This window comes from Papaver somniferum, chromosome 9 (genome assembly GCF_003573695.1).
Source record: "Papaver somniferum cultivar HN1 chromosome 9, ASM357369v1, whole genome shotgun sequence".
In the NCBI taxonomy this organism is placed as follows: Eukaryota; Viridiplantae; Streptophyta; class Magnoliopsida; order Ranunculales; family Papaveraceae; genus Papaver; species Papaver somniferum.
This window is the reverse complement of record NC_039366.1, coordinates 11,531,288-11,544,289: the sequence shown is the minus strand read 5'-3', so window position 1 is coordinate 11,544,289 and position 13,002 is coordinate 11,531,288. Positions and strand designations below refer to the sequence as shown.

Sequence of the window (13,002 nt, the reverse complement as noted above, 5' to 3'; positions counted from 1 at the left end):
ACCAGTGGCGGAACTAGACTTTGATTATGGGGAGGACTTGACTCTTTTCTTGGGCTGGCTTAAGGGTAAAATTTACAAACATATAATGGCCCAACTCAAAAAGGGCTATGAAAAAAATGTCTTTTTCCAATCTTGGGGCTGGCTTGAGCTCCAAGGGTAGTTCCGCCCCTGGCAAATACATCACTCGTTATATCGTAATAACTGATTAAACCACTGTTGCATGAAACATAGAACAAATACCTCAATAATGTCAAATTTTTGGTTAGCCCTTAGGTAATGTTGGAAGAACAAATTTTCTCATTTTGGAATGATAGAATCCAAGCCTAGTGAATTGTTACCGTATTATGCTATGATATTTTAATAGTTTTTCCTGATCAGCCACATTCAACCCCTTAACTTTTTTGCTCAAAAATAATTAAGGCATTCGGTTTGTACACTCCATAATCTATTAATTGACAATATTATGAGATCATACAATCCCATCTTTTCTTAACCAAATTATACTAATTTTGGGTAATATCCATGTATAATAACGATTTAGGTATGTTTTATTTATCTTCGTGCTTCCAAAAAGAAAAAAATGCACCCTCAATATCGGGTATCAAAAAAAGAAACATATTATAGGGGCTCAAAACATTGGGTTTTGAGGGATCACAAGATGACAAAATCGGGTATCAAAAAAAGAAACATAAATCATGATGAAGATGATGATCATATACAAAAAAACTAAATCTATTATCTTCTCCTTCTCTTTTCATTCATAAATCATGATGAAGATGAGGATCATAAAAATACTCTATTATTCTTCTTTCTCTCTTCTTATTCTCCGTCGCGATGAAGAAGACGATCACAAAAAGAAAAAAACTAAGAAAACCCATCACTTATTTTTGCTTTTGAAAACCCCCAAATTCAAACTATAAGCTAACCTACGGTTGGGAAAATTTATACTTCCCAACCGTACGTACAAGTTACGGTATGGAAGTATGATTTTTTCAAACCGTTGGATTTTTGAATCCAAAATATACGGTTGGGTTTCCCAACCGTACGCATTGTCGTACGGTTTGGAAACCCCACCGTACACAGTGCGTACTGTTGGGTTTCCCCACCGTAGACAGTTCTGAAACTGTTTTTTTCAAAAACCTAATTCGATCGATTCCGCCTAACCATGCATTAAAACTAATAAAATAAGATGGGTTTTTAGATTTTTACCTTATTAAAGTCATTGCAGGTGGATTAAGTGGTGTTAACCGATAATGAATTATTTTGAGAATTGATGATTAATCGAAGAAATATGCGATGGAGGTGATGGGGAAAAAGAAAATGGAAGAGTTAAAAGGAGAGGAATGAAAACAAATTAGTTTAAGTTTCAATATTTAATAGGTTAAGGGTAATTTAGTATTTTTCTTATGATTTAGGTCCCTTATTTTCATTTTAGGATATTTGAATCGTTAGAAGCACTCAAACTTCTTTTCTTGGATCCCCTGTAATAGGTTTGCAAAAAAAAAAATGATCATACCTCTCATCACGACTTAAATTAGTCTTTGACAATTCAATCATGCCAATCTCAGTCAGATTCCAAGACATAATCCGTGGGAGAAGAGCGACCATAGTAGTCGGATCCACGGTGTAAAGATAGTAAAATATCCCCAATCATGCAATTATTATCAATCCACGTGTAATCCACCAATTGGCTACCGTACAAACCGGGTTTCCCCGGAATGGTCAACCTTTTATATATAGCCAAAGAGATTAGCTTTCCCAACACAATCGAAAACCCCCCAATTTTCTCCCCCAAAATTTTTCATCTTCATCTCCAAATCTTAAAAATTAGGTTTACCAGAATCAAGTTTTTCATCTTGTTGTTCTCGTAAATTTCAGGACCAGATCTGATATTTTTGTTGTGTGAATCGGTGTTTGTAATGGGCTGACTTGAGCGGCAGAAAAGCGGTGGTGGTATTGCTGAATCTCTCAATTCCGATCTATTAGATCGGGTGTTGAAAAAACAAAACCTCTAATTGAAAAATCTGATTGAAAATCATTATGTCTTGCTGCGGCGGAGGAGGATTGATGGAATTTGGAAGAATCGGTAGTGAAACTAGAATGACAAAGATGAATAAACCTTCTTTAGATAAACCGCCTTCAAATAATTCATGTTCTCATCTTCTTAAACATAATCGTCGTGGTAATCTTAGTTAACATTCGGCCTCATTTTCTGCTCAATTAGTATTTCGTTTCGTTTATTATTCGTTCGTTCGTCTTTTTCTTTCGGAATTTCTGTGTTTGAATTGCGTTTGTCGAGGAATTCAAGCTTGGGATCTAGCTAAAGGAGGAGGAATCACACGGTTTTCTCTCTTTGGTTAAGGGGGAATTTGAAGTTTTGGTGTTTCGGTTCTATTGGATTTAATTTTATTGAGGATTATTCAGTTATATTTGAGGTAATATTTCTATTCATTTCTATTTATATTTAATTACTTTGTGGATGTTGTGATGCTTTTTGTGGTTAAGGGTAATTTGTTGAATCTGTTTATATTCTCCAATTTCCTGATTTTGATGTCAATTTATGAATTGAGCTATCAGCGTAGATAAAATTCCAATTATTGATGTGAATTAATGAATTGAGGTATCAGCATAGATAAAATTCCAAGTATGTGCTGATGTCCTTCCTATGTATTCAGCATAGATAAAATTCAGATTAAGTTTCTTGTGTAATTATTCATTGTTCTGCATGCAAATTGTTTTTGGTTGGTTGAAAATATTATGAAGGTTTATTTGAGTGAGTATGAGGTATTTAGGAACATAAACCTTGGTTGGTTTCTACGGGAGTATATATTGATGGGATGATGACACTATCTCAATTAGGAATGAACATTTAGACTTTGAGTTCACTTGTAAGAAATGAAAATTTGGGTTCACTTAGATGTTTGGTGGAAAATAGAGTCTAGGAAATAGGGCCGGCCTCTACTTTGATGAGTAGCTGGTTTTCCATATGAAATGTTGATACGATTTTGCCATGTATTTTTAAGATGTCATTTTCAACTTGTGGTGATTTTTGTAGCTTGTTCAGCTCCTGTCTTCTAACTGATTGTTTGCTGCAGCTACATAATATGCATAAGATTGGGTATTTTGGATGACTGAATTATTAGTGATTATTCGTCTCATAGAACTAATTGGGGAACTTGAGTTTTCCCAAAGCTAGAAACTGTTATTTTTGAATCTACTTGAACTAGCTGCTTTAGGTGTATTTTCTTTGAATGGGGTTTCCTTTGATGATTAGCTGCTTTTTCATGCCGAATATTAATAGGCTTTAGGTGTCTTTTCTGTGAATAGAGTTTCCTTTGATGATTAGCTGTTTTTTCATGCCGAGTATTAATAGGCCTCTGCTAGCTTCTGTTGAGATGCCATTTTCTACTTGTGGCAATTTTGTAGCTCGTTCAGCTCCTAACCTCTAGCCCATTCTTTGGTGTAGCTACATAATAGTCATAGTTGGGTATTTTAGATGGCGGAACAGGAAATATAAACATTGCATTTATATGTCTCATAAAACTAATTGCGAACATGCATTTTTTAAGGTGACAGACAGCTAATCTGAATCTACTTGAACTAGCTGCTTTTGATGTCATTTGTGAACATTGTCATGTTTTGTAAATTTGGGATGTGTTTTTTCTAATACGACTTATTTGCAGATTTGTTTAGTGGAACCTTTGTTTTTATCAACTATGGGAGATTCTTCTCCTAGTGAGGACTCGGATTCAGAATATGTAAATAGCCTTCATGACTTGGACCTATTACATGAAGATTACAATACGCAATGCACTTTTACTGAAAATAGTACTTTTGAAGACTACATGTTAGGAGAGCTAATACCTGGACTCTCTAATGAACTGCATTTGCGAGACACTCATGAAGTGATATCAGATACTGATACAAGCTCGGATGATATCAGTGAAGTATGTGCCTTGACCAGGTCAGCAACATTTCCAGGCTCCAAGAAAGAGATGCCTGATGATGGATCTCATGAAGCTAGTGAAAATCCACCTTACAATCGCTCAACGTCTTTGCCTGTGAGTTCTCTAATTCTGACCCATTTACATAACATCTAAAAATGGATCTGAAAGGTTTTCGCATCTGGAAAAGTTGGTGTAACCAATATGACCTTCTTACTGTTAGTTGTGCAATTTATGTTTTTGTACACTCCAACGAACCACTTATGTCTGTTTCTCCCATGCCTGTGTGAGCTCTATTTTTGGTTCATATTCTTTATATCTAAAGTGAAAAGCTAGTCAGAATCTTAAAATTTTCTCAACTTCATGTGAAAAAGATATTGGGTGGTGTCTTAAGCAAACAAGTCGTTACTTCTGTTAAAGAGTTTATGTTTTGTAGCGTTACCTTATGTTGTCTTTTTTTGTTTCTCTCTTTGTAGGTTCCGTTAAAATCAGCCTTGAAAGGTGGTCGCGAGAAATATGGAATGCCTCATAAGAAACTCACGGTGACTTGGGCTCATGATGTGTATGACCCACCTGTTACATTAGTGTCGCATTCAGTGAAGGGTGGCCACAGCCATCACCGATCTTCTAGATCTAGCAGGAAGAGCAGCAGCAGCAGCAATAGCAGCAAGCACAAACACAAGGGAGGGAAATCTTCGTCAAGAAGCAGCAGTAGCAGCGATGCCCACAAAAAGCATCACCACCACCGGAAGCATAGCGGTGGTCACTCTGAATCACGTGCAAGGTCAGTTGAATGCAGAGATAGGTTAACTCCTCTCTCGAATGCTATGAATCACAGCAGGGGGTACACTGAATCACGTGCAAGGCCAGTTGAATGCAGAGATAGGTTGACTCCTCTCTTGAATGCTATGAATCACCGATCAACTGCTGAACTTTCAGACTTTTCTCTTGGTGCTCGCGCTTGTGCTTTGCCGGAGAACACCAAGTGTGGGACCAGCTATTTCATGAAGTCTTTGACGGAATTGCATTTACCAGTTGCTGAGGCCACATAAACATTCTATATGAATTATGACATATATATGTTACTTTGAGTCTCTGTCTCAGTTTTCTTTCTCTCTTGCGGCTTTTATTTATGGTTTTCTTTTTTTGATGGATGCACGTCTTTTTCTTATGTTTGGGTTGGTGACAGACTTCCTCATGTTATCACGTACACTACTGAATACGTGAAGATGGCTACTGTTTATAGTTTTTACCAATGGTAATAAACAAGTTTAGAAACATTGTGATGTAAAATTTGGCTATGGATTTAAATGTTGTTCTGAATAGTTTGTGTTTCATGTTTTAACCCCCTTGCAGATAAATTATGGTAGTGCAGTGTTGATATATTATTGTTCTGCATAATGATATTGTTTTATGCATTTTTAAATGATGTGCATTCTCTTGTCTACATCCTATCTATCCCCTAGTTAGCAATTCGGGATTCGGCAAACGTTAAATGGTGTGCATTCTCTTGTCTACATCCTATCTATCCCCTAGTTAGCAATTCGGGATGTAGGTAAACGTACTGAACCGCAAACGTAAATGATGTGCATTCGCAAAGTGTTAGTCAGAACGCTTTAACAGTGACGCAGTATAGCATTACCTGGAGATTCTGATTCTTTAAGTAAAATGCTGGTTATTTATAGATGTCTGTGCAATCGAATATATCGCCAACTTTAGTCTGGATGGATTGGACAGGAGGCTTTTTGAGGATCTTGAGTTGTCTATTGATTTTGTCGTCATCACAATCTGTAATAACAATCTGTTAACTTCCACTCCATGGAAAAACTTGACACATGCCTCCCCTGATTGTCATGTCATCAAAGCCAGTTGCAAAAAAAAAAAGTGCATATTATTTCTTCTGATTCAGAGAAAATCTTAAAACAAAAAAAATGCCCAGAATTTCTTCAGATTCAGAGAAAAACTGAATAGTTATGGGAACACAGTCCACATGCTATATCATTGCTCGGGTAGATGTGATGTCTCAAGTTTTTAACTGGTACCTCCAGATTTAAGCCCATGTAATTAACCACGATAAAAATGTGTGCCAATGGGGCCGAAGAGCACTAACGACAAGGCATCTGCCAACGATGTTGCTGCCTTGCTGGCGGTGACAAATCTCCAGTTTCTGAAAACATCCAGTAGTGTTAAGTTTAAACAGTCCATCAACAACAGGTCCGTCTAGGAGGATAGATCCTATCTCCCGAATTGCTAACTAGGGGATATATAGGATGTAGACAAGAGAATGCACATCATTTTTTAAAAATGATGTGTATTTTTAAATGATGTGCATTCTCCCTGATGTTTCTACTGTGAAACCCACGCTCCCAAAACTACAGGCGCGCACCCAAATTCTGGTAGAAAATTATTCTCAAACTCAAAATATATAAAAATCATGTTTTCCCGAGATTTCCAATTCAATAAAACTACTTCTCCTCCTTCTAAAACCCTAAAAACATCGAGATTTCTGAGAAACCCTCGGCAAAAATGGCGACTTTGAGTAGAATGATGAATAAAGCCGCATCTTCAGTAATCCCGCTAGCAACCAGAACTCCTTGTAGAAACTACACCTCTGCCATCTTCACTACCCCATTGAAGACCAGCACCGCCATTAAAACTGTCACCGGCAATAGTAATCTATTTAGAACAACTTCAATTCCAACTCATCGTCAGTTCTCTGCTCTAGCTAAGAAGAAACCAGATTTCGACGACACTCTTCTCAGAGTTATTGATTCTGAAATCGTTGATGCTGAGGAGGAAGCTAGAGATTTTGAGATTTTTTTTTTCTAAATTTGGAAAGTTTGTTTTATGAATTTCTGTAATGGGTTTGTGTTAATTTTGCAATTAGTTACTTTAATTGTGATTTCATAGTAAGAGATTAATTTGGTTGCCCTTGTCTTCATCAATTGAACAAGATTACTGTCTGTATGTGTGTTCTCAATAGGTTGGTGAGGCACCAAGTGAGTTTCCATTCAAGATTGTGGATAATGATGGAGCTGAAACTATTACACTGACTAGGAACTATCAAGGTGAGGAGATCAAAGTCACATTGTTCAAGCATGATCTCTCTGGTGATTATGAAGAGGGTGATGAGGAAGACCAAGACGACCAGGAAGCAAATCAAGGTGGTAAGGAGGTGGAAGAAGAAGCTGGTTCTCAGCCTGTTGATATGGTTGTAACTGTTACGAAAAAAAACCGGTCCAACTTTGGAATTCGATGTTATGGTTGAGGCAGATGAAATTACAATCAACAATTTGGCTGTCAAGAATCCAAATGTTTCGGATGAGGATATTGCATACGAAGGACCTGAGTTCTCCTAAGTTGAATTCATTTTGAGTTTTGGTTATTATATTTCTTGCTATTGGTTTTTGGAGTTATCTATTGATGTTGGTCTTTTGTTGCCTTTTGTTTTGAAGGAGTTTGGATGCAGAACTGCAGGAAACTTTCCACACATATTTGGAAGTCAGAGGTATTAAACCAAGCATTGCCAATTTCTTACATGACTACATGGTTAAGAAAGAGCATAAGGAATACACTGCGTGGTTGAAGAACTTGAAGAATTTCATTGCCAACTAGATGTTGCTCGAGTTCAAGAGCTTTTGAAGGTTAAATACTCTTGCGCAGGGTTAGGAAAACAGATTGTGTATTCACAAATGAATGTTTTTTCTGGTGTTGGACGATGTTTACTAGAAATTGAAAGACAAATACTGGGGTCCGTTGCTGGTGTTGGTCTGTTTAGTGTCTGCAGATCATGGTTAATTACAGGCTCGAGTTGTGCAGGTTGTGGTGATGTGCAATAGCCGATAGAAGGTGCACTTAGCCGCATTGCATAATCCGTTAGGAGATTTGGTTAGTGCTGTGGAAGATTTGGTCAAGGCTAAACAACAAGATCATAACCAGCTGCAGCTGCTTGACCGCACCGTTTCCTTGCTAGTTTGTTGTGCGTTTGTGGGATGAGTACAAGGGTTGTTTGCAACGGATGTGGCGTTAATTAGAAACCAGTAGGGTGAGCTAACTTGGGTACCAATTTGTTTCAGCATCGGATAGAGTTTGTTATGACTGCATAACATGTCAAGATCAGATTTGGTTTTTAGTCTGTTGGGTGTTGTTTTAAGTTGTTATGCAGCTATGAAAATGGATGCATAACCTGTTATGCATCTACAAAATTTGTTGCATAACTTGTTATGCAGTCCAGAAAACGGTTGCATAACACGTTATGCATCAACTTTTTCATCACTATTGAAACCAACAAAAACAAAGACTGCACAACTTGTCATGCACCTACAATAATATCTGCATAACATGTTATGCAGTCGTGAAAATTAATGCATAACCTGTTATGCATCCGAAAACATGGCTACATAATGCATTATGCATCGAGAAATTTGTTGCAAAATCTTTTATGCATCGAGAAAATAGATGCATAACCTGTTATGCATCCGAAAATATGTTTGCATAATGCATTATGCATCAATTTTTTATGTACGCACTAAAATCAATCAAAACAATGGATACATAACTTGTTATAGATGCATAACTTGTTATGCAGTCGAGAAAATGGTTGCATAATTCGTTATGCGTCTGCAGAATGTGTTATGCATCTTTTTTGGTGGCTGCATAATGGTTATGTAGTCAGTTTTCGAAATTTTGCCTAAAATGATGATCACCTCCGATTTTTTCGTGAAAAACAAAAATTTAATATTGTTGTTTGTATTCTTTGCGTAGCTCTCTTAAAAAAATTTCCAACGATATAAAATTTGTAAAATTCCAAGGCGCGGATTTTTAGATATGTTATATCCAAGTTGCGTTGCCAATTATACCCCTGAAAAATTAGGCTGCATAATGAGTTATGCCGGAAAAATTAGTATGCATAACGAGTTATATATTAATTCTTAATAATTTTGGATAATTTTGGGTATCAGAGAAATAATTATGGGTGTCACGGTATACAAAATTAATTGTGGACCTGAGAATGAGAATATTTTTTTTTGGGTCTCCCCCTAATTTCCCCAATTCAATTACTATCTACATCAGCAACGACAACAGATCTGTAGGGTTCCGTTATCGGCTGAAGTGGGTTTTAATTAAGACAGTAAAATTGGTTGCATTAGTTATGTTTATGATGGGGATTATCATGGGTTTTACAGTCTCAGACCAGTGTTGGTTGTGATGGTCGTACGGGAAGATCTCAGAGTTATCAATTGAAATTGCCTCATCATATGGATCATTTTTGGTGGTCGAATTGAGGTTGCAATATCAATAAATTGGAGTTAATTTCTAGCTATATATTCAACTTCTGTTCCTACGTATTTAGGTAGAATTTTAGACGTCCAATTTCTGTTGTAATATTTTTCAAAAGACTTCAAATGCTAATGCGTGATTGAGTTCTCCTTGAGTGTTTAATTTTTTGAGTAACGCTATGGGGGTTTGAACTAGGTTTTTTTTCTTTTTTTTCCCCTAATAGAAAGAGTGTGAACTAGGTCCGCTACATTTTCACACAAATTTCTTTAGATTTGCGTTATTCATTTATTATTTTGCCTACATACATTTGTACTGTTTTGCCCATTTTTATTTTCAATCCTGGTTCTGCTCAATGAGGGCACATTTGGCGCCTCAAAGTAGATGAGTTAATCTTCTAAGAGCTGTAGACTAGTTATGTCGACACTTGCCTGATTTCATCTCTTTCGCTAAGTCTATCTCAATAATCAAATGTTTTATTTGCAGAAAGACAAGGACCAGCAGCAACAACAGCCGTACTCATAAGAAACATCTTCACTGTAAGCATAGTGGGAGCCAAAGCCCAAAGGAGGTAACATTAGTGTCGTACCAACAGTTCTAATATGACATCTAAGTTGTTCGTTCATCTATCTTATTTGGCGACAACTTTTTTCTTTTTGTGTTTCATTCAAGTGACCTATTAGTAGTTGTGATTGTTTGAATACAGTCAAATCATCGTCTCAGTTAGGTAAATATGGAAAACGTGGAAGGATGTGATGTTGAGCTCAAACTTCTGAGGTTTTTTCTAAAATATGCAAAGGTTTTACAGGGAGTTGTTTCATCCTTTCGTTCTAGTGTAGTGAGGCAATTTTAGCAATTTAAGGATAAGCTAAGAGATGTTCCTACAGCTTGTCCAAGTAAGAACTGGTGTTTTTTCAAAACTTCGTAGGTGAAATTGTGAGCTTCACTAGAACTCGCAACAAGTAGCTAGTAGTCAGATAATCAGATGTAAACTAGCGAAGTATAATTTTTTCTGTTTTTCTTTCATTTTTAGCAATGTCTCTTTCTGTTGAAAGAATGGGTGAAATGTCTATTTGACACTTCGTTAAATTCTAACTGTCAATGAAAAATGGATCAGGAATAATGGAAAACCATTGTTTGGATATGGATTTAAATAATAGCAGAGATTTTTCTAATAAACACAATAAAATCTGGGTTAACATATCAACATTGCCCCCTAAATATTATCACAAAATTGGTTAAAAAGACCAAAATTAACAATTCCTGGATGAAATAGACAGTTAGATTTTGATACTGTTTAAATGGACAAAAATGTAAAAATAGGTAGGATAATTCTCAAGGGGTCCTATCAAACATGCCGCGCAGATAATGCCTGTGTGTACTCGCCATCAATTCATGATTCAGTTCCCTGGTAATTCTCTAACTCCGTGAGACATTTATATGATATTGACACAAGCGAGCACAACAAAGAGAATACATTCAAGATGGGTGGCTAGCTGAATGCTGAACAATCCGACAGTAGATAATTTATTTTTTCTGACCTTCTACGTTGAATCTTTTGAAAGCTTTTCATGCAACCACCCCAAACTTAATGATACTTCTTTCATGGTCGGCCTTTTCTTTCCGACATATTTTAAGCACTTTTTGGCAAGTTCACCAACAACCAGAATATCATTTGGGTTTCCTTCATTAAGAACTCGAGTATCTAACATTACTGACAGAAGGTTTTCTTTAAGTGATTTTATAAAATATAATGCTAAACTCTTCTGGTCTTCATGTCTGATCTGAGAAATTGCCTTTTCTCCGGTTAAGAGCTCAACAAGAACAATTCCGAAGCTATAGACATCACTCTTGTCGGTAAACTGGCCTGAATGAAAGTATTCCGGGTCTAAATAACCAAAGGTTCCTTGCACAAGTGTGGTTAAGTGGGTTGCATCTATATGTGCTGATCTAGAAATGAAGTCCGAGACTTTAGCCTTGAATTTTTCATCCAAAAGTAAATTGGTGGATTTTACGTCTCTGTGAAAGATTGGCATAAAAGCGTCCGAGTGTAAATATGCAAGTGCTCCTGCTACCTCATATGCAATCCTTACGCGATCCTTCCATGAAATTAACGACTGAATATACATGGAGATGGTAGGAGAGTGTTCCATTAGGGACAAACTCATATACCAACAAGGGTACTGGGGTCTCTAAACAACAACCTAGCAATCTTACAATGTGCCTGTGATTGATTTGGGAAAGAATCGCAACCTCATTAATGAACTGATCAACTTGGTTTTCGTCTACCACCGTAGATTTCTTAATGGAAACTATTTCACCATTGGATAGCATGCCTTTAAACACCGTACCAAAGCCTCCTTTGCCGATGATTCTACTTGGGTTGAAGTTATCTGTCGTCTTTTCTAATTCTTCGGCTACAAAGATTTTGGCCGCCCTTTCAACTTTGCCATCATTTGAGGTGATCTTTTGCTTCAATAACAACCCACCATTTCTCTTGAATTTGCAGATATATTAAAGAAGCGGGTAGAAGCAACAAACAAAACAATTGTAGATATATTAAAGAAGAAATTGGAAGGGCATCACAGAGCATGGTGCGAACATGTAAATAATGCAATATGGGTTATAATACAACTAGAAGAGAAGCTACTTGAATTTCACCTTTTTGTTTAACATACGGAATTGAAGCGGTGTTACCAACAGAAGTTGTTATTCCGACAACAAAGAGAGAAGCTTGGGAGAAAAATCTTAGTGCGGGTTTGATCTTAAACAAACTTGATGAATTGCAAGAAAGAAGAGAAAAAGCTTTACAACATATGGAGAATTATCATCGAAGATTAGCCCGAGAATATAATAAAGTGTCATAGTACGCGAATTCCAACCAGGAGATTTAGTTCTGCAAGAGACACCAATATATCAGCGAGAAAATGGTAGAAAATTAGCGGAAAAATGGGATGGACCTTACATCATTAAGGAGATAGTTGGAACATGAGCTTATAGATTAATGGATCCAAAAGATAGAGATGTTGGGGTCAATAAAGCCCATCCGGAACCTGAGTCATGGAGATTTGGGGTGAATAAAGCCCATCCGGGAGAGGTACCTTGGATTCTCAGCTTAAGCATATGACTTAGGTTGGACGACTAAGGTAATAAGGACTCTCCCAAGGAGTGCAGATCTGATCAAGGCGCCGAGGTACAAGGTTGAGTCAAAGAGTGCCAGGGCGTTTGAAGCGCACCTTGCCATTCTTGACAAGTCTTGGCTTATACTGCACTCGGCCTGAAGAAACCCCACTTAGGGTGCAGTCTCGTAACCATAAGCCCTATAGGTAAAAAGGATAAGAGGCTGCAAAAACAACTGGTTGTTGTTAAGACCGGATGGGAGGAGCTAACCTTGTATGGTAGAAGTACGCCTCCTTAAAGGGGCAACCAGGGGGAGATAAGGGCGACACCTCCATTAGGGAGATGATAAGTTTCTTAAGACGCAAATGTCATGGGGCTTTTTATTCGCAAGGGTATTAAGGCTTGTCATATTTGTGCAACAATCCTGAAGAGGCAATAATACAAAAGAAAAAGATAAGACGAGATCAATGGGTTTTCGCATGAAAATGCGAAGACATCCTGCGATTTCGTCGCAAGACGGCAATGTCATGGGGATTTATTTTCGCAAGAATATTTAGGCCTGTCATATTGTAGCAACAATCCTGAAGAGGCCAAAATACAAAAGAAAAAGATAAGGCAAGATCAATGGGTTTTTGCATGAAAGTGCAAGGACGTCCTGAGA

The 13,002-nt window shown here is 37.2% G+C and overlaps 2 protein-coding genes and 1 pseudogene across 2 annotated transcripts; 2 read left to right on the top strand and 1 right to left on the bottom strand.

Annotated features, from left to right (window-relative positions):
• Positions 1–1,750: 1,750 nt before the first annotated feature.
• Positions 1,751–5,289, top strand: LOC113309699. Its single transcript, XM_026558190.1, has 3 exons — positions 1,751–2,435; positions 3,684–4,061; positions 4,421–5,289. The coding sequence occupies exons 2-3, from the start codon at positions 3,717–3,719 to the stop codon at positions 4,994–4,996; spliced, it is 921 nt and encodes a 306-aa protein (XP_026413975.1). The 5' UTR covers positions 1,751–2,435; positions 3,684–3,716; the 3' UTR covers positions 4,997–5,289.
• A 1,181-nt stretch (positions 5,290–6,470) lies between these two features.
• On the top strand, positions 6,471–7,559 carry LOC113311365 (uncharacterized protein At2g39795, mitochondrial-like). Its single transcript, XM_026560204.1, has 3 exons — positions 6,471–6,707; positions 6,928–7,181; positions 7,400–7,559. The coding sequence occupies exons 1-3, from the start codon at positions 6,471–6,473 to the stop codon at positions 7,557–7,559; spliced, it is 651 nt and encodes a 216-aa protein (XP_026415989.1).
• A 3,206-nt stretch (positions 7,560–10,765) lies between these two features.
• On the bottom strand, positions 10,766–11,603 carry LOC113311364 (annotated as a pseudogene).
• Between the last annotated feature and the right edge of the window lie 1,399 nt (positions 11,604–13,002).

What these genes read in the sequence shown, in the direction of transcription:
- LOC113311365 (XM_026560204.1), top strand. Translation starts at nt 6,471, where the DNA reads ATGGCGACTTTGAGTAGAATGATGAATAAAGCCGCATCTTCAGTAATC. An exon ending in TCGACGACACTCTTCTCAGA is followed by an intron (nt 6,708 to 6,927) that starts GTTATTGATTCT and finishes TGTTCTCAATAG; the next exon opens with GTTGGTGAGGCACCAAGTGA. An exon ending in ACTGTTACGAAAAAAAACCG is followed by an intron (nt 7,182 to 7,399) that starts GTCCAACTTTGG and finishes TTTGTTTTGAAG; the next exon opens with GAGTTTGGATGCAGAACTGC.
- LOC113309699 (XM_026558190.1), top strand. Translation starts at nt 3,717, where the DNA reads ATGGGAGATTCTTCTCCTAGTGAGGACTCGGATTCAGAATATGTAAAT. An exon ending in ATCGCTCAACGTCTTTGCCT is followed by an intron (nt 4,062 to 4,420) that starts GTGAGTTCTCTA and finishes CTCTCTTTGTAG; the next exon opens with GTTCCGTTAAAATCAGCCTT.